Source organism: Panthera leo, chromosome F2, assembly GCF_018350215.1.
Source record: "Panthera leo isolate Ple1 chromosome F2, P.leo_Ple1_pat1.1, whole genome shotgun sequence".
Taxonomy (NCBI): Eukaryota; Metazoa; Chordata; class Mammalia; order Carnivora; family Felidae; genus Panthera; species Panthera leo.
This window is the reverse complement of record NC_056695.1, coordinates 16,760,555-16,787,320: the sequence shown is the minus strand read 5'-3', so window position 1 is coordinate 16,787,320 and position 26,766 is coordinate 16,760,555. Positions and strand designations below refer to the sequence as shown.

General features: G+C 36.1%; 1 protein-coding gene across 6 annotated transcripts in view; it reads right to left on the bottom strand.

The window, feature by feature from the left end:
• The window catches only part of DNAJC5B (DnaJ heat shock protein family (Hsp40) member C5 beta), a 97,929-nt gene that overhangs the window by 6,545 nt on the left and 64,618 nt on the right, over positions 1-26,766 (bottom strand). For 2 of the 6 annotated variants that reach the window (XR_006198099.1, XR_006198100.1), the window contains exons 4-6: positions 22,304-22,517; positions 18,235-18,406; positions 1,547-1,696 (exon numbers count right to left, since the gene is read on the bottom strand). Coding sequence is in view for 3 of the 6 variants with exons in the window: in XM_042923199.1 (XP_042779133.1) it covers positions 1,602-1,696; positions 18,235-18,406; positions 22,304-22,517 (481 nt within the window). In the remaining 3 variants the exon portion in view is untranslated. Of the gene's footprint in view, positions 1-364; positions 1,697-18,234; positions 18,407-22,303; positions 22,518-26,766 lie in introns of those variants that run through there. The other 4 variants (XM_042923200.1, XM_042923201.1, XR_006198098.1 and 1 more) reach the window with 3 other exon arrangements.

The window sequence follows — 26,766 nt, the reverse complement described above, 5'->3', positions numbered from 1 at the left end:
CAACTACTTGCTGATCACTAGAGCCATTAGTACTGGGTATCTTCCTGGGTTTTGTTGGGTAAGAGTTTATCTATGCAAGAAGTCACATTATACAAACATACAAATTCACATAAAACCACCTCATATTTGCCAAATACTTGATTCTGTAAAGTTCTTTCACCTCAGCTATTTCATCTGGTCTCACAGTAACTTGGAAGGTGGTCAGAGCAGATAAGAAAATGGAGACACAGAGCAATTAGCCATATTCTCATCTCACTTGGTCACAGGGCTAGGTAGTGAGAGTTTAGATTAGAACCAGCTTTCCTAACTTTCAAACCAGGGCTTTTCCTACTTGATTATGTCAATTAAAAAAAAATCCAGTAACTCAAGAGTTAAAGTAGAGTTTTAATGACTTCATAACTGTCAGAGTTATAATACCAATTTTCACTTACAATGTATATTTAGGCTCATTTGACTGTAATTTGGTGGTAGGGGAGAATAAGAAACAGAAAAAGAAAATGGCATTTCATGCAGTATTATATAAAAACATAATAAGATCTTGAAAGCTGCAATATTATATAAAGAACCAAGAAAAAACAAACACTTTCTGTACTATTTTAGAACATGGTTTTAGCACATGGTTTTGATCACATAATGAATATAAAGATCAAACAGTAAATGCAGACATGACCTTTGAGCTTAATTGTTCAACATGCACAGAGCTGAGCACTTTCTGATCAGTGTAATTAATCCCACCCAAAAAGGGGTAAATGATATGCCTTTAAGTCTAAAGTTAGGCTGTAGAATTCAGAATTCTACCTTTTACCCTATATGTTTCTTTTCCTCACTTTGTCTAATTTAGGTCAGTTGTAGAAAAATTATTTTTAATTAAAAAAATGGTCAACACATTTTTAGGGCTGGTTTGGGAATTTTTCTGGATCCAGAAAAACCATAAACGTAACCAGGTTGATATTTTGTTTTTGTTTTTGTGCCAATCTAAAAGTACACACAAAACCTTTCTTCTTGGTTTTACTCAACAATTTCTAGTAAATGACAGTTTTTAATCTTTCAAAGATATAGTTCAAAATTAAGTGATTTGTCTTTTTTACCTAATAATTTCTTCCTGCCTCTTGACATATTTTTCTAGCCATATTGAATATTGACAGGGAAAATTCTCCACACATACACAAGATTCCTCTTAAATTCTCATATATGTTTTGCTGATGATATTTGTGGCAGATAGGAATATTGCAATTCAGTTAAATAGATGAAAAGTGGCTTCTGTTTGGAATACTACAGTAAGGAATTAGGTCTGGGTCACATAAAGGGCAGGCTCATGAAGCCTGTCCAGTACTACTGTCTTACCTCATGCAAGGAGCATAAAATAACTCTTCAGGCTTTTATTCATCAAAATGGAATGTGTTTCATTAGGAATTCTACTCAAAGAGTGAGACTGCTTACTGAGAAAATTATGTAGCAATCATCTTTCCCTAACCTAAAAAATAAAATACAAATGTGGAAAAGTTCACAGCATTTCATGCCCCCTACCCTGCCCTCCCATGACCACCTGGAGACATGGTTGAACCAAGAAGAGGTATTGTGGACCCTCAGTGGTCTCAATATTAAGAGTCTGTGCAATAACTTCGAGGTTCTTCTCTGATTAGCTGTGTTTTCTCATTTGCATTTGTAGGCTGGAGAACAACTGGAAAGTCCACATCTAAAAATAAACAAAGCAAAGCAATAAACATCCTCTTATTATGTTACATTTCCTTTAATGGGGCAAGTGGTAGATATTTTTGTTGAAATGATGATTGGCAAACCAATTCAGTTCATAAGATATTGAGGATGCCTACCCTTTAAAGGACTTCAAAAGGGAGGAGACACTATCTTTACTCTTCATTTAAGTTCTGTCAGTTATAGAATTATAAAACAAAAGCACTGAACCCAGCTTTCAACTTGAAGCAATTGCTGAACCTGGTGAACTTGAGCCATCTTGTGGGGATGAGGACAGGTCTACCACATATGTCATATAGACTCTAGTGTATATCTGTATGCAAAATGCCCCCTAAAGCTGTTCAGTGCACAATTACATATATGGTCCTGGTTGGGAGAGAGGTCAGAACTTGGAGCTTGCTTAGATGAAAGTCTAATAGAAAGCTTCCCACATAATGCTGTACCCAAAATGGTTATCACACTCTAAGTCACCATACCCCTAAATCTATAAGGAAATTTGTTAGGCTTGCATTTTGGTGCTCAGGTGAAAGAGGAAAGAGCTCCCCTACAAATACTTAATGGCAAGCCAATGAGCATACATATTGGCAGACCAAATTTAAATATCTATGTGTTCCAGGAAACCTCAAGCTGATAATTTAGTTTAAAATGGTCCAGTATAAGATGTGCTCCCAAGCACCTAGCAGAAGAGAATGGCTCCACCTTCAACACAGGTCTCAAAGATTCATTAAAATATTGCTTAAATACATGAACTCAAGGTAAAAATGAATAGAGAGATCGGGGAGATATAGAGAAATAGAGAAAGACCCTCAAAAAAATAACTAAAAAATTGCAAGAAACGTAACTCATAGTAAAAACAGAGAGAGAGAGAGAGAGAGAGAGAGAGAGAGAGAGAGAGAGATGGAAAGATTGAGAAGGAGGGAGTGAAAGATTACACACAGAAACAATGCACACTGAGTGAGAGCTAGTAGAAACAATAGGCCAAATCAGACCCACAAAGACTTCAAGTCCTGCACTTTTAAGACATAGAATAAAAAAGAGTTGCAAGGGGTTTTTAAGTGACCAAGTAGATTTTGAAACTATTAAAAAAGAAGTTGAGATTAAAACATCTGAAATTTAAAAACCTGATGAGTGGGTTTATAGCTAAAGAGAGAATTAATGAAGTGGAAGACAGATCTGAGGAGGTTAACCAGAATGTAATAGAGAAACAAAGAAATAAAATATGAAAGAGGTTAAAAGACATGAGGAATAGAGTGATAAAATCTAACATATCTGATAAGACTTTCAAAAAAAAATTAGAGACAATATTTTGAAGATTTAATGGCTAAGAATTCTCTAGAAAGACACCAATCCCCAGATTCAAGAACAAGCCAGGATAAATTAAAGATAAAGTTATATCTAAGACATCTTAGTGACATTAAAGAAAACCAGTGGTTTCAACAGCAGTCTTATCTCTGAATAGCAAATGTGTAGGCCAGAAAACTATGGAATTATACTTTTAATATGTTAAAAGAAGTATCTATCAACCTAAATTTGTTTACAAACTGTGCTATTGTTACCTTTTTAATTTTTTTTTTTCAACGTTTTTAATTTATTTTTGGGACAGAGAGAGACAGAGCATGAACGGGGGAGGGGCAGAGAGAGAGGGAGACACAGAATCGGAAACAGGCTCCGAGCCATCAGCCCAGAGCCTGACGCGGGGCTCGAACTCACGGACCGCGAGATCGTGACCTGGCTGAAGTCGGACGCTTAACCAACTGCGCCACCCGGGCGCCCCTATTGTTATTTTTTTAAAAACCATAATATAAAGGCATTTTCAGACAATAAAAATGGAAATTGTGCTACCAACAGACTCAATTTAAAAGATGTGATTCAGGCACAAAGAAAGTGTTACTAGATGGAAAATTTGTGCTGTAAAAAGGAATGATGATTAGTAAAGAAAATGGTAGATATGTGAATAAAACTAAATGATTATTGACTATGATTTATAATTTATAATAATTTATGAGGCTTAAATTAAGATCAAACTAGAATACAGCAATGGCGTATAAATCAGAAAGGGAGTGATCAGAATTAAGGTATTACAGAGGTCTTGTATTGTTCAGGAGGGGTAAAGATAAGAATTAACTTTAAACTTTGATAACTTAAGTATGCCTGATAAATGTTTAGAATAACCCTTAAAGAACAGAGCAAAGAATATAATTTCCCAACTGGAGGAGGAAAAGAAATGAAATATGAAAAAAAAATCTATCATTACAAAAGAAAGAAAAAAGAAAAGAGAAACAGAAAAAAAAGTCAATTTAAAGTGATAATTAAATATAACTAATTATAAGTAAGTAGCCCAAGTTACTCAGGTAGTAAGTAATAGAGCTGGTAATCAAACGTAGGCAGTATTTCTTAGAGTCTACTCTCTTAAAAACTGTGCTATACACAAAAAGGAAGTATATATACTTCCTGTGCTAGTAGGAAATAATTGAAATATATAGTTAATTATAATAAATACAAATGGACTTAATACTTTATTTAAAAGAAAAACTTTCTCAAACTGAATAAATCCCTCCCCCCCCACTACGTTTATAAAACACACATCAAAGGACATAAAGACAAAAAAGTTGATAGTGAAAAGATGTAAACATCTTACCACACAAACACTAATAAAAAGAAAGCTGATGTGGGCTACTGAATGACTCAGCTGGTTAAGTGCCTGACTCTTGATTTTGGCTCAGGCCATGATCTCACAGTCATGAGATGGAGCCCTGAATTGGGCTCTGAGCTGGGCATGGAACCTGTTTGAGATTCTCTCTCTCCCTCTGCCCCTCCCTGGCTCAGGCGCACACTCTAAATAAGTAAGTAGGTAAGTAAATACATAAATAAATAAATAAGAGAAAGCTAAGATAACTTTAACAGACAAAAAGCATTGATAGAGCTAAAGAGTAACTACATAATAATATAATATTCAATTCACCAAATAACTCTAAAAATTCTAAACGTATATACACTAATAAAATAGCCTCAAAATATATGAAGCAAAACTGATAGACTTTATAGAAAAATAGAGAAATCCATCATCATAGTGGAAGATTTGAATGCTTCCTCCAGTAACTGACTGGTGAAACAAATCTTTAAAGATATAAAGAATTTGAAAAGTACAATGTTGTGGACTAAACTGTGTCACACATACCTCCTCCCCCTGCCCCAGCTCATATGTTAAAGTTCTAACCCCCAGTACCTCAAATATGAATCAAATTTGGAGAGAGGGTTCTTAAAGAGGTAATTAAATTAAAATGAGATCTTCAGGGTGGGCATTCATTCGGTATAACTGGTGTCATTATAAGAAGAGGTTATTAGGATACAGATACACAGAGGGAAGACCATGTGAAGACATAAGGTGAAAATGGCCATTTACCTGCCAAGAAGAGAGGCCTCAGAGGGAGTCAATCTTAATGACACCTTAATCTTTTACTTCTAACCTCCGTACTTGTGAGAGAATAAATTTCTGTTGTCAAGCCACCCTGTCTGTGGTTCTTTGTTAACAGCAGCCCTAGCAAACTAGTACATACAATAAGTTGGGCTTATTTAACAGTCATATATGGAATGGTGAACCTAACAAATGCAGAATGTATTGTTTTGAAGCAATGTGGGACATTTGTAAAAATTAAGTTCTAGGATACAGACCAAGCCTGAAGACATTTTGAACTATTGTATCATGCTCTCCATAATTTCTGATCACAGTGCAGTTAAGTTATAGATGCAAACAATAATAAAAAACCTGAAAAAACCCACAGGTCTACAAATTAAAACTTAGGCCTAACTTAGAGATCAAAGAAAAAATTATAATGGAAATGAGAAAATATTTAGAACTCTGATTATAAGACAATATAAGAATGTGTGTGTGTGACACTAAAGTGTTACTTATAGGAAAATTTATAGCCTTTAATGCTTAATATCACAAAAGAAGAAAGGATGAAAAGAAGTATAAAATTTAAGAAGTTAGAAAACTAACAATAAATTAAGAGAAATAATAAAGAATAGAAATTAAATAGAAGCAGATATACAAGAGGATCAAAACCAAAAGTTATTTGAGAAGACCAATTAAATTTTCAAATATCTGGTAGAATGGCTAAAAAAAATGGAAATAACCAATATAAGGAGTGAAAAATGGGACAGTAATGCAAATACATGAAAGGTAATAAGAAGAAATTTTGAAGAACTATTTTTTTAACAAAGAAAATCTAGATGGCCTATAGACATTAAATACATTGAATCAGTAACTTATAATTTGTACAATCACACATTAGCCCAGAAAGTCCTACAAAATCCTGTAGAAAGAAATAAATGTAATAATACACAAACTCTTTAAGAAAAGTTCAAAAAGAAGGAATCATTTCTAATTTATTTCATGAGGCATAATCTTGATATAGAACCCTATAAGGAAATTTTGACAAAGGAAAATTATAGACCAACTTCACTCATTAATATAGATACAAACATCTAAAACAAAACATTAGCAAACCCATTTTATCAAAAAATAGTTAATTCATCATGACTGCATTGGGTTTATCTCAAGAATGCAAGATTGTTTTAACATTGGAAAAATAACATATAGTTCTTCACATTAACAGATTAAGGGAGAAAAATCATGATCATCTCAACTGATGAAGAAAAAAATATTTGATAAACTTTCACACTCGTGACAAAGTTCTAACAAAAAGGAACAGAGACAAAACCTACAGCAAGCCTCATAGTTAAGATGCAATCTTGAAAGCATCTTCTCTTCAACATTTTACCAGTAGTCTCAGCAAAAACAGAATGGCAAGATAGAGAAAAAAAATATAAGAGATGGGAAAGAAGAATCAAAACTATCACTGTTCACACATGATACAAGCAATTATGTAGAAACTCTGAAGAATTTACAGATAAATAATTGGAAATAGAGAGCTTAGCTAGTTTCTTTAATTCAAAATCAATGTTTAAAAAAAGCACATTTCTGTATACCAAAACAATGTAGAAAATTAATGTTATTTATTTGTAACTATATAAAAATGGATAAAGTATTCAGGAATAAATGTAGCCCAAAATACATAAGATATCCTTAGCAAAAGCCAGTAAAGAAGGGATATACATGTCACATGTTAGAAGACACATTTTTTAAAATGTCAATAGTATGTAACTGATCTACAGAGTCACTGCAATTCTAAACAAGATTTCAAAGGTTTTATTTAAATATCTTTTGTTTAAAAACTTGACAAAGCTGGGGCGCCTGGGTGGCTCAGTCGGTTAAGCGTCCGACTTCGGCTCAGGTCATGATCTTGCGGTCCGGGAGTTCGAGCCCCGCGTCGGGCTCTGTGCTGACTGCTCAGAGCCTGGAGCCTGTTTCGGATTCTGTGTCTCCCTCTCTCTCTGACCCTCCCCCGTTCATGCTCTGTCTCTCCCTATCTCAAAAATAAATTTAAAAAGTTAAAAAAAAAAAAAAAAACTTGACAAAGCTGATTCTAAAATTTATATGGAAAAGCAAAAGGCCAAGGATACATAAGACTTCCCTGAAAAACAGAGTGGGAAGACTTGCCTAAACAGTACCAGGAATTTTATAAATGGGCCTGGTGTTGCATACAGATAGACAAAATGAGCAGTGAACCAGAATAGAAAGACCAGAAAGTCCTCCATATATCTATTGAAACTTAGTGTATTCTGAAACCAAGACTAGAAATCACTGTGCTCTGACAATTTTTTTCTATATGTAAAACTTGAAACTGGAACCATACATCATATGACATATAAAAATCAGTCCAGATGATTAAACATGTAAATGTGAAGAGCAAAACTATAAACTTTGAAAGGACCACATAGAAGAACCCCTTTATATCCTTGGGATAGGAAAGATTTCTTAAAATACAAAAATCACCAAAGATAAAGACAACAATTGACATTTTATTACATTGTCTTGGTGTATCAAAAGATACCATAGAGTGAAAAAACACCAAGACATAAACAGAGAATACATTTTAAACAAACATGATGAGTTAATACCCAAATATAAAAATATCAGTTAGAAAAAAGTACATGATATAATGAAAACCTGCAGAAGATTTGAATAGGCATTTCATAGAAGGAAAAACTCAAATTAACAACATAAGAAAAGAGATAAAAATTAGAACCACAATGGCATACCATTTCCCACCCACCAGATTGGCACACAATTAGTCTGGTGATATCAAGTGTTGACAAGGATGTGGAGCAATAGGAACTCTCATTAACTTTTAGTAGTAATGGAAATTAGTGCAATAGTTTTGCAGAACAATGTGGCATTATGTAATAAAGTATAGACGTACAAACACTTTGACTAAGGTATTTGCTGTTAGCACTTATGCACCAGAAGATATGTATAAGAACATTCATAGAAGCATTGTTTTTAATGGACAAAAAAGTGGAAACTACCCAAATATCTGTTAGCAGTAGAATGGGTAAATAAATTTATGGGATGTTCTCACAGAAGAATACTATACAACAGTGAAAATGAATGAAAGGCAGTCATAATGTGAATGGATCTTAGAAATAGTATGTTGAGGGGCGCCTGGGTGGCTCAGTTGGTTGAGCAATCGACTTCAGCTCAGGTCATGATCTCATGGTTTGTGAGTTCGAGCCCCGCGTTGGACTCTGTGCTGACAGCCCAGAGCCTGGAGCCTGCTTCTGATTCTGTGTCTCCCTCTCTCTCTGCCTCTCCCCCACTCATGCTCTGTCTCTGTCTCAGAAATAAACATTAAAAAAATTTTAAAAAGAAAAAGAAATAGGGTGTTGAGTTTTGAAAAAAAAAAGCAAGTTGGAGGATAATTGTTGAATATAAGCCCATTCACTTAAAGTTCAGAAATATGCAAAAGCAAGCAATATATGGATTAGGAATGCAAATTTCTTTATTTGTAATGCTAAAAAGAATATTAAGGAAATTATTACATTATAATAGCCAGGACATGGATGGAGACAACCTAAGTGTCCATCGATGTTTGAATGGATAAAGAAAAAGTGTGTGTGTGATAGAATATTATTCTGCCATAAAAAGAAAGAAATTCTGCCATTTGTAACAACATAGATAGAATGTGAGTACTTTAAACTAAGTGAAGTAAGTCCGATAAAGACAAATACTGTATAATTGCACTTATATGTAGATTATAAAATTTATTGGAGATTGGATTTGTGGTTACCAGAGGTGAGGGTAGTTAAAAGGTACAAACTTGTAGTTATAAGATGAATAATTTCTGGGGATGTGATATACAACATGATGACTGTAGTTAACACTGCTATATGGTATATTTGAAGGTTGCCAAGAGAGTAAATCATAAAAGCTCTCATCACAGGGAAAACCTTTTTTTCTTTTTTCTTTTTGTATCCAAATGAGATGATGGATGTTATCTAAACATATTGTGGTAATCATTTCATAAATATATGTATAAGTCAGGTCATTGTATACTTTAAACAATGCTGTACATCAAATATCTCAATAAAACTGAAGGAAAAAAATGATTACAAAGGATTTAAGATAGCAGAGGGAAAAGTCAATAGGAACTGAAAAGGTAGTGGCATATTCTTTTTATAAAAGGTATAAAGTCAGGTCATAATATTTGTATGTATTTAGTATTTAATAAAAACAATAACAGATTAAGGAATTAAGTGAATTACCCCCAACACCTCAACCAATAACCTATATTTAGGGCTTGAAATGGAATTGTCTGACTCCAAAGCCCTTGGTTGTAGCCATAATAGTATCTGCTCTCAAAGTAGTTGGCATAAAAGGCTAATAATCCACTTTCTCATTTTCCCTTACTTTGTGAGTTGGTTAGGCCTGTGGCATCTTCCACTCCCTGCCATGGGTGAATTTGCAGAGAACAAAGAACCTTCTCCTTCTCTGTAGGAAGGGTATTTAATTTCTTTCTCTAATCAAATTTTGTTCTACCCTTCTCCTCTATGTTTGTTTGTTTTTTTTTAAGTTTATTTATTTTTGAGAGAGAAGGAGGGAGAAAGCGAGAATCCCAGGCAGGCTCCATACTATTAGCAGAGAGCCTGATACAGGACTTGAACTCATGAATCATGAGAACATGACCTGAGCTGAAACCAAGAGTCAGACGCTTAACCGACTGAACCACCCAGGCACCCCTGAGTATTTGTTTAATTGAGGTAAGATTCACATAAAATTAGTCATTTTAAAGCAAACAATTTAGGGGCGCCTGGGTGGCTCAGTCGGTTAAGCATCCGACTTCGGCTCAGGTCATGATCTCGCGGTCCGTGAGTTTGAGCCCCACGTCGGGCTCTGTGCTGACAGCTCGGAGCCTGGAGCCTGTTTCAGATTCTGTATCTCCCTCTCTCTGACCCTCCCCCATTCATGCTCTGTCTCTCTCTGTCTCAAAAATAAATAAAGGTTAAAAAAAAAAAAAAGCAAACAATTTAGTATAATTCACCACTTCTATCTAGTTATAAGACATTTCCCCCAAAGGAAACCCAGTACCTATTAGGCAGTTGCTCCCTGTTTCTCCCTTCCCCAGGCCCTGACAACCATCAGTTTTCTGCCTCAATGGACTTGTCTGTTCTGGTTATTTAATATAAATGTATCATGCAATATTTGTCCTTTGGTGTCTGGTTTCTTCCACTTAGCATAATGTTTACAGGTTCATCTACATTGTAGCACGTGTCAGTATTTCATTCTTTTTATGGCTGAATAAAATTCCACCTCTCCTCTACTTTTTGTCCTTTCCTCCTCAGAACCTCCTGGGTTTCTCTTAACTCCTTTCCCCCTTTATCTAGTTAAATTTTACGGCTCTTGCTCTTCTCTAGCAAAATGTCTAAGATTCTAGCTGCTTTCTCTCTATCATACTTTGATGGGATGAGCCCTTATCTGAACAACTCCCATTTTGGGGTTATTTGCAACTGTGATCTCTGTACAACTACTGTTTTACTCAATTCCTTGATAAAACTGTTCAGTAGAACAGCCCAATATGATTTTAACTGCTGTGTCTGGCATGGAGAACATTATTTGCCATCTTATCTACGGGGTGTAGGGAGATACTGTGCCAAACGCTTTGTTGGTATCAAGATTCATCCCTTCTAGGGTTATCCATCCTCATAATCTACACCTCAACTTCTCCTTCTTTATGTCTTCAGCTTTAAATGTCACTTCCTCAGGGAAGCTAGCTTTACCTGCATCCTTTGGTTTGGTTTGCCAGGGATAACTGGTTCCCATTTATGCTCTTGTTTCTGTTCCTTGTTACATTGTCTCACAAGTCAGGCCTCCTAGTGTTTATTATCACAGCCCCTGTGCCTCTTCTTTGGTGTGCTTATACTTGTAAATTAGCTAGCTCTTTTGTGTCATTATTTCAATTTGTCTCCCACTCCTCTGCTAAATTGTAAAATCCAAGATAGCCCAGTCCATGTATTTTCTTTTTCTAGCTCCTACCACAGTGTCTAACAAATATTAAGTGCTCAATAAATGTTTGCTGTGGGAAAACTATCTTAATAAACCTGTCTAGTAAACAGGTTTTTACACTGTTTGTTTGTTCACTGAACCTTGGCAGCCAAAAATTGAAGAAACTTTGGATCCACTTTGAGTTTCTTTTGGGTCAGCATTCTGAGCTGACTCACTTGTCCTGGTCCCCTGGCCTGGAACCTTGATGATGCTTACTTGGTGTATTTATATAAAGAAGAAGTAAAGGACTTTGGATTAGTTAGTTGCAAGAATTTTTTTTTCCTATGAATTAGTTTTAGAATGGGTCCCTTTTGGTTGGGGGGAAGAAGGTAGGAGGGAGATTGAGTGGGGGTTGGTGAAAAGAGAGAAGGTGAATTTAATCTCTTCCTTGATGCCCTTTACCTGAGCAACAAAGTGTGATGAATGTTATAGAGCAAATGTAATAAATGTCTCAATATCTTGGCTGAGAGCAGGAGTCTAATTACAAGCCATATGGCCTCTTCAGCACAGTGGCTGTGAATTTATTTGGGTTTTATCCAGGTGAGTAACAAGAACAGTTAAGCAATCAATAGATTTTTCTATCACTGAATATCACATGTTTAGAACCAAGGTCAACTCTATAAAATCTTCTCCTTAGATATCTTATTCCCTCTCCTTCCAAAAAATGGGGAAATCGTGATTGCATGAAAAAAATCTTTAGGGTTTAACTGGGAGTTTTCAGTCCATTGCCTTCAGTTTGGGGGAAAAAAAACCAACACTGAATTTAGCTGTTGTAATCTTGGATTGTTTTACCAGGGTGTTTAGAGATAACTGGTTCTCACTTACTCTCTTGCTTCTGTATTTTCTCTCTCTCTCTCTCTCTCTCTCTCTCACACACACACACACACACACACACACACACACACACGCACGCAGAGTTCCAGGAAACAGGGTATCTGAAGATGGTCTACAGAGTTCTCTTAGCTAGCAGTAGTATTCTGATTTCATTGTGGTCTTCAGCTAACAGAGGAATATACTGGGTCTAAATGAGATTGTTTTAAGTATACCACTCAAAAATTCACAAAGTGGAACTTCGAATTTGTGAACATTTGAAAGGAAGGGAAATCACCTGGTATTTATTACCTTTGCCTTTCAAGTTTCAAATTTTCCAAGATGAAAAAGAGGGGGCGATGGGCTCCCCCCAGATACTTTCTTTCTTCTGTTTTATCCCAATTGATTCATAAGAATAATAGAATTTCTCTGTGTTCCTAGGATCCCACTGGGAGTATATTTTTATTTTGAAAAGAGATGGATATCTGTTTATAAATTCTGTAGTTTCCTGTGAATATTGAAGAGTCCACTGGAATTTCCCCCTTTCTTAAGTGTAGAAACTGGATTATACCTTCTCACATAGTTGAAAGAGACATAATAACTAAAGCTAATCTTTCCTCTCTGCTACCAAATCCCACCCTGTACCACTACTCCCAAATAGAAACTGGTACCATTTACAGCATCAAAACGTATCTTAGGCTTTAGCCAGTGTCAAGGAGTAGGTATGTTTGTAATATGTACATAATAAAAAATATCCAAGAAAAATTGTAGACTTTAAATATAAAACTAGAATATTAACTATCTCAAGTGAAAAACATCTGTAATGTTTTTTAATGAGTCAGCTGGCTAAAAATGTTTGATATTTTAAATTTGGATTTTCATAAATTAAGAAATATCTAGTGTTCTATAACGTGTCCTTAAAAGAGAAGTTTGAGGTGTTTATTCACTGAATTCAAATCACAAATGTATTTCTCTAGTTAGCTTCTTTCTTCTTTGTTAGTCTAATTAGGCATAAGGAGGCAATAAAGTATTAAGGAGCTATAACTTTTAATCTGGAGAGAAGATAATCTCGTATTAGTTTTATTATAGTTTTTACCTTGGCATTTCTGAGAATTGCACTTAGAATAATATAAGATATGTTAGCCATACTTCTTTGAAAATTAATACTCATATATGAAAAATACATTTTCATTTGTAATATTCATATACTGGTCAAATCTCTAAGTACAGTATAATCTGTAGCATAGCATTTACATTGATAATTAATATAAAACCCTTGCTCCACCTGCTTCTCCCCATCCCACTGTATCATCTCAATTAGCTTCACTCTTCCCTGAAAGTAGGGTATTATGCTCCACAGGCATTTTGTTCTATTACTTGCCAATGAGTATCAAGCTTGAAATGTGGATTTATAGTCCACTCAGAGAAATGTTTTATCAGTACTGGCTGCATAATTAGCAAAACACAGTGCACAATGAAAAAATGTGTTATACCTGATTCAAAAGCTAAGAATTTGAAGTGAGGCACCTGGGTGGCTCAGCTGGTTAAGTGTCCAACTTCAGCTCAGGTAGTGATCTCACAGTGCTATTTGTGCTAATAGCTCAGAGCCTAGAGCCTGCTTCAGATCCTGTCTCCCTCTCTCTTACCCCCCTCCTCCCATCCATGCTCTGTCTGTCTTTCTCTGTCTCAAAAATGAATAAACATTAAAAAAATTTTTTTAAAAGCTAAGAATTTGAAGATGGTGACAGCAGAGTAATAAACCAAGTGTTGGAATTCTAGCCAGTGCAATAAAGCAAGAAAAATAAATAAAAAGCATGTGGATTGGAATGGAAGAAATAAGACTATTTCTATTTGCAGAGGACATAATTGACATCATAGAGAATCCCAAAGAATTCACACATATCAATACAAATTAATGAGTGAGCTTAACAGGAACACAGGATACAAAGTCAGTACACAAAAATAATTGTAAATACTTGTGATGAACAAGTATTTAAGTATTTAATCTGGAAACCCAGATTAAAAGCCAGTGCCATTTACAATAGCTCTCCCCAAAATGAAATAGTTAGGTATCCATTTAACAAAACATATTCCATCTCTGTATTCTGAAAACTATAGAACACTCATAAAAGAAACCAAATGAGACCTAAATAAGTAGAGACACATCCCATGTTGTTGAATTAGAAGATTCAACATAGTAAAGATCTCAATTTTTCCCAAACTAATATACAAATTTCATGCAATTTTAATTTTAAAAATTGGTATTTTTCTGTAGATTTAGACAACCTGATACTAAAATTTATACAGAAAGGAAACCAAACTAGAATCACCAAAACAATTTTGAAAAACAATAAAGTTAGAGGAATCACACTAGCTGATTTTAAGACTTACTTTAAAGTTGCAGAAAGCAAGATGTGTGTGTTATTGGTGAAGGGATAGATATAGATCAATGGAACAGAATAGAGTCAATAAATAGACCCATAGAAATATAGTCACTTGATTTTTAACAAAGGGACGAAGATAATTCAATGGAGAAAGGATAATCTTTTCAACAAATAGCGTTAGAACAATTAAACTCCATGTGCCAAAAAAGCCCACCAAAGTTGACCTAAGTCTACACCGTAAACAAAAATGAACTTAAAATGGGTCACAGATCTAAATGTTAGACATAAAACTATGACACTTTTAGAAAACACTGGAGGGGTGTCTGGATGGCTCAGTCAGGTGAGCATCTGACTCTTGATTTTGGCTCAGGTCATGATCTCATGGGTTCGTGGGATCAGGCCCCATATTAGGCTCTACGCTGACAGTGTGGAACCTGAGGAGCTTGCTTGGGATTCTCTCTCTCTCCCTCTCTTTCTTCTCCTTTCCTGTGTGTGCATGCTCCCTCTCTCTCTCAAAATAAATAAACTTTAAAAGAGGGGAAGAGAACATTGAAGAAAATCTTTATGACATAAGGTTAGGCTCAAAGTTCTTAGACATGACATTAAAATCATAATCCACTTAAAAATCTGATAAATTTTTCATCAAAATTTTTGCTATGCAAAGAAGCAGCAAAAAATATGTAGCCAGGATAAGAGTTTTGCAAAACAAAACCCATAAATATTTACACAAAAATTTTTTTTAATGTTGTTATTCTTGGAGAGCTGGTGCCAGAAGGTTGGTATAAACTTGCTTTTGACTCTATAATCCTTCTGTGGTTGTTGAATTTTTGAGTATCTCTCACTTTCATACAAAGTCCCAAACCTCCTCACCATTGGCAGCTTTCAAATGAGGTTAGGCAGCAGTCTGATAAAAAATTGTGGAAAGGTAAGGGTTGACTACTCAGATTTCTTCCACCTTTAAAATCCTAGGATTTTATGATTAGATTCAATATAAGGTAATAATTCCCCAAGTGAGAAAATGTTTGCCATGTTTCATTTAATTTCAGAATCACTGAAAAAAAATCTTGAAGTGCTAATATCTCACCAGTGCCTTCTAATGGACTCAAATATTGATGTATGCTGCCTATCATTTTTCATGAGTAGCTTGATATCTGCATGATTAGTAGCACCTTTCAAGAATATTTTCTTTAACAACTTTAAATGGGCCCCCTTCTTTTGCAGAACAGAAGATACCACATTATGTTTATTGGATCATAGTCCAGAAAGCAGAGTCTTCTCATGGAATCTGCTTTTTCATCTTTACAAGTCTTAATGTTTATTTTATCTGTAAACATAAAGTCTCTGAATTAGTGAATAAAAATCTGAAATTAACTAGTGCAGCTAGCTACAAATAAGGCATAGATTTTCGTAATGAAATGTTAGATTGAAGAGCAGTGGTAAATTTACTGGATGGTTAATGAGTTTTAGCTTCATGGACCTCTATCTGTGCAAATCTTTCTAAGGGCCTTTTGGGGCCCTAGCAATGTGCTTATATTTTTGTAGATTTGCAAAAGTAAGATATTTTAATCATAATTAGCAAAAACACTGTCTTTTTTCACTTTGACTTTCCCTCCATCATACTTTTCTTCTTAATGAGTGGCAGCAGAGGGGCTATGGATGTTTTGAGGGATTCAGTTAAGAGGAAATAGAGTTAAGTGATAAGTTTCATTTGGACTTAGAGGGATATGTTTTTGTGGTTTGCAGCAACTCTGTTTATAGTTACTTATTGCTAGCCATACTGGCATGGGAATGGCTCGAGGAATACTATAGCTCCCTATGCCAGTTCACTTGCTGAGGAGACATGAAGATCCATGCCACAGGTGATGTCACACTATATGAATGTGCCCAGGGGGCTCTGATGCTGGAAGTATTAGGTGATGTAGAGGCAACAAAGTTGGAAACGTGCAGACTTAGAAAGTGGTCTGTGAAAAATTCTTCCAAATCTTACAACTTATATATGAAATAGACTAGATTAGTCTTCCCAAATTTAAAGCAATCCCTAAAAATTTAGACATTATTATTAGTGAGTTGTAAAACCAAAAGAAATTTTTCTACTCTACCAATGAGAGAAAACAAACTTTGATCAAACATGCTAGAGGAAAAACAATTAGTTTTCTACTCTTCCTACAGAAAACGACATTCCAAAATTATTATTAAATGAAGAGGCAGTCAAAGAATAATGAATGCATCCCGAAAACATAAGGAGAAAGTACTGTAGAGGTGTGTCAGGCAGTTAAACTATTCGCTATTTTTCTAGATTTTCTGATACATGATATTTTCAGTTTTTAAACTTTTAAATTTGTTGTGATTTCATTTTCTCATTCCAAATAAATATTCACTTTCAGATCTAATTTTGTATTTGTAATTTTGTGCTTTTTTTTTCTTAAGAGGACTGCCCAAATAGTGTGTCAGGCCCTATAAAACCTGGATCAACTCTGCATAGAGCTTTTAAATATTTAGCCATAGAATAAAGCTTGTCCTTTTGCTTAAGGATTCTTTGTAACACAATCAGACTTAGTCTAAAATATGACCTCTGCAATGGAATTGGTAGCTCTGGGGAGTCAGAACTAAGAACAGTGAGAGGCACACAGATTTATCACTAGTCACCCTGCAGGAAGGAAACCTGGGTGGAATTTGGCACTGAGTGTAAATTTCTGTTCCAGAAAAGAAATCTTCTGCAAAGGAGGTCTGCTGAAATGACCTGGTAGAGCTTTTATCTAATTTAAAATAGAAAAGATTTTGAGGCTTTTCAGAGAAGTGTATATCAGTGGATTTGGGATATCTGGGTTCAATTCACCTAGTTTTGGTTTCTGCACTATACAGGAAAAGTTAAGAAAAGGTTGACACAGTGGATGATGATGACAATACTCTCCTATCTCACGTCCCTTCCTATCCTCTGACAATGATAGAGTACTGTACTGGATTGATGGATGTTATGGGAGATCCTATAGACAACAGAGCCAGCTAATGAGATCTTAAAACAGTTTATCTCCCTTACAAACGCAGATGGGATCATCATTCCTAAGCAAGTTATGTAAGGTCACTGGAGTTTACATTTATACATTTCTGTTTAACCCATTTTTGAGTAGTGCTGCTTATTTGTTCCTTTTGGTATGTATGTCCTCAATAAAAGATTAATTGTCCTTTTATATCCCAAATGAGGCAAAAGACAATGGTAATTGTATTTCACCATGGGCCCACAGTTTGTCTCTAAGGGCAATAACAAAAAATTGTTACAGTAACCCACCTATTTGCCAGACTAGCCACCCAGTGTTCCCCATAGGAAGGGGTCACAGGTTGCAGGAAAATCCCTCAGTCTTCTCTTGATGCTGGTTGAGGCTAGCTCTGAATATGTGGATTTGGAAGGAAGCTTCATTTCCAGGGAAGAAAGATCACCCTTCCCCAGCTCTACCCAAAACTCATTACCAAGTAATTAGAAAAGAAAAAAGTCCAGGGTTATTGATGTCCATTTTCTTCTATTTGAATAGAGATCTTTGTTAACAGGCTTGGTTCTCATATCTCTGGGTATTCCCACCCAAACCTCCCTGAACCTCCCTGAACACTCTTGTAACAACATCATGAATTGTACTGGCTTTGCTTTGTGATCAGCATATTTTGTGATTTATTTCTAATGGTGTCAGGTTCTGCTTTTCTCTGTGGCCAGGAAAGGTAACTGTTCCTTTATCCTTGCCCGAAAGAGGTACCAAAAGCTGACAATCTGTGGGATTCCCCTCATTGGGTTGTTGGATCTCTCTCACTTTAGTCATAACCATCACCAGGGACCTTGTGCTTGGTCAGGCCTGTGAAGGGACACCCACTAGCTCTGCTGTCATCTTACTCCACCTTTTTCCATGTCGGTCTTGATCTGCTCCTCAAGATCCTCTGGGGACACATAAAAGTCCTCTTCTGCCACTGATGATTTGGGCCGGCAGCGTCCACAGCAGCAGTTGCAACAGCAGCACAGGCAGCAGCAAAAATAACAGCCAGTAAAGAGTCCAATGATGACAAACAGGGTCTAGGGGAAACAGAGACAAACCAAAATAGGGGTGAGGAATGGTGGCGTGTGGGAGAAACCAGACATTAAGTGTGCATCCATGTATCTTCAGAGACCTGAAGATGTTGCAGTTCCCCCTGAGGACCACATATTCACCCGCATCCTTATTCCATGCAAGAACTAGCTTTTTAGTTGCCTTGGAAACAAATTTCTTATAAAGTTTTGCCTAACAAGTTCACAGGAAGTGACTTGTAGCCACAGTAATGAGGTGTGATACTTTCTTCTTTATTCATAAGCTATGGTGATCATTATTAAGAGGAGAACAAACAAAACAACAAACAGACAACCTCTACAGGTCAAATGAGCTAACCAAGGGGATTGAGTCATTCTCACCAAAGATAAGCTATTGATAGCTCTCCCTCACACCTCCTCATTTCCCTTAGTCACTAAGTCTTGCCAGAGTCTCTTTAAGATCTCTTACACCCTCTCCCTTGTCTCTCTCCTGACTGGTAAGGACTTTAGAAAGATCTCCTTATCTCTGCCTTTAACACATCAGTAGCCTCCTAACTAGCCTCCCTGCCTCCACTCTTGCCTCCTGTTCTACTCTGCACATTGTTGTTGGAACTTACTGAAATACATTTCTCTTGAACCTATGCGGCAACTTTCCTGCCTCTCAGGAAAGACTGGAACTCCTTATTAATGGTCATCTGGCTTCAAACCTTTCCCTAATTAGCACAGCCCTATTCCTGCCGTACCTTCCATAGCTTTGCTCTCCTTGTGGATTCATCTTCCCAGAGGGCTCCTTCCATTCCTCAGCCATCTAACAAATGCCAACTCTGAGTTTAAGATTCATCTCAAAGATCCTCTCTCTGACATCTTTCCTGATAACCCCACTCTAGAACAATTACTGCCTCCTTTGTGCCCCAGTTGTACTCCACAGAAATTTGTCCAATGGTTCTGTTGTTGTTGTTGTTGACACCTTAGGACATTTATCTGTTTACAGGTCTGTGTCACATTAGACTGCGAGAGTTTTGAAGGCTGTAACTATATTTTAGTCATCTTTTAATCCCTCCTACCTAAGGATTTAGTACCTGGCATGTGGGAGACAATAAATACCTACTGAATTAATGAATGTATAAAGTAATTAATAGATAGATGAATAATTTGTTCCTTTTAGTGAGCAGCCAGAACCAGGATTTCCCCACAAGCATATGAAATATTTGTTTACTAAGTCTGCCATAGCTAAAATGAAAAGAAACTCTACCAACCCTCAATTTAAGTTAAAATAAGCCACATTTTTTAATTCAGCAATATGATGGTTGTAAAAAATATGTTATTTGAAATAGGAAGTGTTTTGAATCAGAATGCAGATTTTATCTAAAAAGAACAAAGAGGATAAAGATCACCTTGCGTGTATGCAGTTCTTCAGTAACTTAAGGTAGAAATCTAAAGTTGATGAAACTCACCTGGCTCATTCCTGCTTCTTTCTGACTCTGGCCCTCATTATGGGGTGGAGCCTACAGTGGTTTGGAGTGAGGGAGCTTTAGTCACACTCTCGCACCTATAATCTTTTTGCTGTGGATACTCTATATTTTCATAGACTTAAGAAAATTACTCTGTGAAAAAAGCTGCAACACTGTCCTCACCAGCTGCCTCCAAAAACCTTCCTGTGTGGTATTCCTGAGCTATTGCCTCAACCAGCTCCTCCTTTCTCTACCTACTTTTGTCCTCTTATGTCTTTACCATGCAATTCCCATATTTACTCTCTGCTGAAAATTTTCTTTAAATCATATATTGTTTTGTTCTTTAATTAATCCAACTAGATTGGTTGCCTGCTACACAAATAGCCTTGACTTACATACTCATAGTACTTAGCACACTACTGAGCATAAGTAGGAGTCCACTATTTTTTTTTAATGGGAAGATTTATTTATTTTTTTAAATGTGTATTTATTTTTCAGAGAAAGAGTGCAAGCAGGGGAGGGGCAGAGAGAGGATCCAAAGCGGGCTCTGCGCTAACAGCAAAAAGCCCAAACTCACGAACCATGAGATCATGATCTGAGCTGAAGTTAGCCACTTAACTGACTGAGCCACCCAGGTGCCCCAGGAGCTCAATATTTTTGAAATACATATTTTCAGTGGTACAATAAATCATTCATTTAATGCATACTTAATACCTGATCATATGCGCCGGACCACTCTGATGGACATGGTGCAGTTAGGCTTTTGACATAAACAGAAGAAGGTACATTTTTTTGTAGCCTTACTTTTAAAGAGCCACATCAGAAATTATTTCATATATTTCTTATACTGCTGGACAGCGTCTGTTTTTCTATATGAATTTTTATCAACTTTGTCAACTTCCTCAGTAAGGAAACCTATTTGTTTTTATGCAGGCCAGCCCTAATATGCAACCAGGTATTAGTGTGTAAATTATCTAGAATGTCCGATATACCTTCCCAGGGAGAGAATGTCACACCTGGAGGTTAGGTTCCCAGGCAAGCCCCCTAAAGCCTACATTTTATGTGAACATTAAGTCAATCATAAGTGATATTGTCAGTATGTACACTCTCATTCCAAGGTCCAAATCCACTCAGCAGGAACTTGTCTCTCTCCCAGGTCTTCAACAATAGAGAAAGGAGATCTCAAGTGGGAATCCCAGTTATCTCTAGGAGAAGACATTTTTGGAGACTGTAGAAGACAAATGTGGCTTTAGGTTGTAGACTCTCCATGCTTACGTGCAAAAATATATTCTTTCTCTGCATATATAAAACTCCTCAATTTAGCAAGATTTATTTTAGTGGAAGAAAATAGCAATCAGAATCCTATTGACCATGCAACCCCTTTTTTTGGAGATCTGCAGTTTTTTAAATTAATTACCTCTCATATGAGTGTGAGTTCATATGATTTCACAAAATGTATGAATTGTCCAAAAATATCCTGATGGATCATATGAATGCTTTGTATGTAAATATGCTTTTGTCAAAAGGTAAGGGGGTGCCTGGGTAGCTCAGTCAGTTAAGCATCCAACTTCAGCTCAGGTCATGATCTCACAGTTTGTTAGCCCGAGCCCCGCGTCGGACTCTGTGCTGACAGCTCAGAGCCTGAAGCCTGCTTCATATTCTGTGTCTCCTTCTCTCTCTGCCCCTACCCCACTTGTGCTCTGTCTCTCTCTATCAAAGATAAATAAATGTAAAAAAAAAAAAGTAAGGACATTAAAACTCATGAACAAATGCATAACCATCACCAGACATATACCAGGTATTCCTAGGAAACCACCCAAAATTTATTGTTAAAAGTGAATTCTGATTGTACTAAGTCCTTAAAAATGTTGCCTTCTTTTTGACCAGATATCCTTTTTTCCCCTTTTGCCTCTATGTCTCTCCAACACACTGTTCAACACTACTTAATTCTCACTTTTTCCTCCTCATTTCCTTCTCCACTACTTCAAGTCAGGCTGCACGTGAGCCTATGACATAATTACCACACATTCTCCCAAGTACTGTGTTTGTTCATGTAGCCTATGCTATAGATAGTAAAGTACATGGCTAAATTTGTCCTATAATAACTTACTAAGCAGTTGTCACACTAATAAATTATTTTTGTTTTTGAGCAGTGAGTCAGTTCTTAATTAGTCATGGGTCGAGGGGGGGCCAGTCAGAATTAACCTGAAGCCTCAAATTCATTTATAATTAATGTCTAGAGGTATTTTAAGTCATTCTGTATTTTATGATTATTTAATGAGCTAAAGCAAAAAATGATCCTCAAATAATAGCTTTTGATTAAAGTGATACCTCTTTTTATTTATAAGAGTTTAATAATATAGTAAGCTTAGGTTTTCTCTGAGATGGAGCCTAAAAGAGTGAATAATATCATGGTTTTTCTAGGAAATTGTTTTTGAAGAAAAAATTGATTTACCTTTGCCCACCAGCTTGACAGCATGAAGTAGGTATTAACATTTTCATCTCCAAATTGCTCAGCCACATAGAGTCCCAGTGATCCATACTTGTCATATATGTTTCTCTTTGACATGTCAGTAAGTATTGTGTGGGCGTTGTTGATTTCTTTAAACTTTTCAGCAGCAGCTGGATCATCTGGATTCTTGTCTGGATGATGTTTCAAGGCCAGTTTTCTTTTAAAATAAAAAAAGTGAGGGAAAGTATTATTTGACAAGAATTGCAATGACATTTTAGGGGGGCATTATTCATTTGTTCATCATTTTTACATGCAATTACTGTGAAATGATAAGTTTCACAAAAATGTTGATGTGACTAAGCAAGTTTCCATTAGATGTTGTCTCTTGTTTCTATGTGCAGGCACAGTAGTATTGTTTCTTTCCTCACATCCTCAAAGGAATTCTCAATAGCTGTGTAGTTGTTGAGTCTGAGCCATTTTGCTGTTGGCAAATATGTGAAGTTTATTTTCACCTGGCAGCTGATCAGTGGCCCACTTCAATATGCAGAGGCCTTTCAAGTGAGCAATAGAGTAAGTTTACACCAAAATTCCATTTAGAACTGGAACAAGTTTCTGGAATTAACAAAAGTTCACACCACATATTCTAAAAGTTAAATGAAAAATTGTCCAAAAAAATCTGATTCATACTCCCTTGAATAAAATTATGACCTTTTTCACAAATCTTCCACAAACCCTTCTTCACTCCCTTTTGTTTTTATGAACAGATACTATGACTTTCCTTGTCAAATGTATATTTGACTTCTTTTTTAAAAATTTATTTATTTTGAGAGAGAGAGAGAGTGAGCAAGCAGGGGAGGGGCAGAGGGAGAGGGAGACAGATCCAAAGCAGGTTCTGTGCTGTCAGCACAGAGCCCAACATGGAGCTAGATTGCATGAGCCGTGAGGTCATGACCTGAACTGAAATGAAGAGTCAGATGCTTAACCAAGTGAGCCACCCAGGTGTCCCTATTTGACTTCTTTTAAAATAGGTCTTTCCACTTCAAATAATCTGTAGGAATTTAGTTGTGAGTAAAAGGGCCTGTCTTCTCTGTGGATCATGAATCAGTTCCTGATGAATATATGTATGTGTTGTGTTGCAGTGTGGTGTGTGTGTGTGTGTGTGTGTGTGTGTGTGTGTGTGTGTGTGTGTGAGAGAGAGAGAGAGAGAGAGAGAGAGAGAGAGAGAGAGAGATTTGAGGGTAATTTATTCTTGTTATACTCAAGTATTAAAAAACCTATAACACGAATGTGAGAACTGGGCTATGATAGTCAGGGTCTGGCTGGTGGCCATTTCCTTCACTTCCCTTTGCAGACAGATTTAAATAATGATTAAAGCTGTGTTCAAAATTGAGTCTGTAGTAATTTTTCCACTAAAAAGTCAACAAATTTTATGACTCCATACTGGAAATTTTATGTGACTTGTTCTCTCTGCTGTGTCCTTTATAGCTCTATGTATGAATATACCTTAAGCTTTTATTTTGGTTTAGATTAAACGGTTTCATTTTAATGCAATAATAAAAGTCCATAGTATAACAGAAAAGTAAAGTCTACTTTATAAGTCAATCTATACAATAAGCTGGAAAAAAATCACACATATTTTAGGAATTAAAGTACTGCTGGTTAGGAAGTAGGTGATTAAGCAGCCCAGCATCAGTACCAAAATACTTAAAAGTGTAAATCATGGTGTAAAAGCGATTTCAACTCTGAACTCAGAATAAACAAAAAGAATAAAACAATGATAGTTCATTTTAAATTTGTTTAACTAAAACATTTTCATGCTTTTTGAGAGATGTTTGGGGTATCTATTTTTTTTATGTGCAGAATTCATAATGAAATCTTGTGCTAATAGCATAAAATGCCTATTTTGTCATTTAAAAGATCTTTTATAATGTTTACTATGTGCTAGCACTATTGTAAGCATGTTATAAATATTAATTCATTAATATTTATCACAACTCTATGAAATAGGTATTATCATGATCCCATTTTACAGATGAGGAAATTTAGCCACCAGAAAGTTAAGTAATTTGCCCAATATCACATAGCTAATAATTAGAGCCAGGCTTTGAACACAGGGAATTTGACCTCGAGCACATGCTCTTAACCACCACTAGGCTGCCTTTTTTATATTTTTAAATTTAAAAAGTAAGGCACACAGTGTTAATAGACCATTATAAAAGGACTTTGGCTTTTGGTCTTTAAGGTGATGTGGGAAGCCATTGGGTTTTTTTGAGAAAAAGAGTGGTATGATCTGACTTTAGTTTTAGAAGGATTACTGACTCTTGGAGAGGACAAAGACCAAAGCAGGGAGACTCTTTTAGGAAAAGTCCATGGTGGTTCTGATCAGTGTGGTAGTGGAGGATATAATGAGAAGTGGTTGGATTCTGGATATATTTTGAAGGCTAGCTGATGAATTGGATGTGGGATACAAAAGAAAGAAATGAGAGACGGCACCAGAGTTTTGGCCTGAGCAAATAGCAGTTTGTAGTTACTACTTAATGAGTTGGCAAGAATTTTTTTTTTCTTTTTTTGGCAGTAGGGAATGGTTTGGCAGTAGGGAATGGTTTGGCAGTAGGGCAGTAGGGAATGGCAGTAGGAACTGTTTGGCAGTAGAGTTTGTATTTTAGACACATTTGAGATGCCTATTAGACTTCTAAGTGGAGATGGAGGTAAGAGAGATATATGAGCCTGGAGTTTAGGCAAGAATTACTGTAGGAGATGCATGTTTGAGAGTTCTCAGCAAGTAGATGGTATTTAGAGCTATGGAAGTGGAAAAGATTCACAAGTGAGTGGGTCCAAGAGAAGTCCAAAAACTGGGCTTTGAGAAGGAAGAACAAGCAAAGGAGATGAAGAAAGAAAGATCAATGAGGCAGAAGGAAAAATCTGGAGAATATGGGGTCTTGGGATCTAAGTGAACAAAGTATTTCAAGGAGGAGAGTGGTCATTTGTGTCAAATACTATCAACAGGTCATATATGATGAGGACTAAGAACTGATCACTAGGTTTAGTGATATAGAAATTTTTGGTGACCTTGATACACACACCCACACACACATGCACATACACATAGACAGTGGTATATATGTCTGTATAAGGAAAAATAAAGCAGAAAAATGAGAAGAAAGAGGAAAATGGAAGGTTATGACCACAATTAACAGTGCTTATAGCTGCACATTGGGATTATAGGTGATTCTTTATTTTGTTTTTGCTTGTTACAAAAAATATACATATCGCTTGTGTAGTTTCCTTCCATAAGCATTGTTAAGGTCCAGTTACAAATGTTGTTCTCTTTTAATAGCTGAAAGTTTAGAGTTTGTTCTCTTAAATGACCCACTGACAAATTAGAAGGGGTAAAAAAGGAAGAAAGAAAAAAGTCCTCTAACTTCAGTGATACAATGATCATCATCAAATAACATCAAGTGGATTCTTTAAACACATTAATTTTAATGGCATGATATCCCTGGAATTCTCACACCATGCCCTCGAATACAATTTACAGCATTTCCCCCTACTAGTTCCAGAAATCAAATTCAAGCCAATCAGATACAAGAGCTATTAATTCTGCCTTGAAAAAAGAAACCCCTGCAAAGTGCCTCTTTGCATACATTTGCTTCTTTTTAGGTTTCAGTTGTAGACTGATTATATACTGCCCGAGACTTAGCCAGAGAAGCCTAGCTTCCTGTCATATTTTAAGCTGTTCGGATCTTTGTCAGCTTACAAGGGCAGATGCACCCAGCCATTTATTACACTCCTCTAACAATAGCACTGGCAAATTCAGAGGGCTGGAGCATCTCCATTTGTAACAAATCCAATTCCTGGTCGTCAGCAGCATTTTGACTCCTCTTGGCAGATACTCTTGGCTCTGAGGAATCCTTGGGAAATATGGCTAGCAGAGGCAGCTACCAAAATTACACAACTGCTCAGGAAGTAATTGGTTAATGACCCACACTTGGGAATTGCCTATAGACCAAGGAAGCATGTGTGGAATTTAGGGTGAAAGAAAGTGCTTGGAGTACGTTTAAATATAAAATTCACCTAATTCATTTTAAAGATCTTTCTTATAGTTTCTCATTTTAAACTTAAAAAGTAATAGAATTCTAACCAGAATGTGTGCTTTTTATCCTAAATCTCTCTCTACTCTTAATCACCTAATTAATCTGGTATGGCTATAACTAATGTTAGAAATAGCATCAATGCCTCTCATTTCCACTTTGCAATCCATTGACAACCGTAAACTGAAATGCATAGTGAATTCAGTTGAGTGGTGAAGAAGATAAACGTGGGGTTTATAGTTGTAATTACTTATGGCCCCTATTTTGAGACAGTGGCATACTTCTAAGAATTATGATGTTTTGCCCAGTTCCTTTCCTCTTAACATCTAACACTCAGATCAGATCTACCTACTACTCTCTACCAGTCTCTACGTC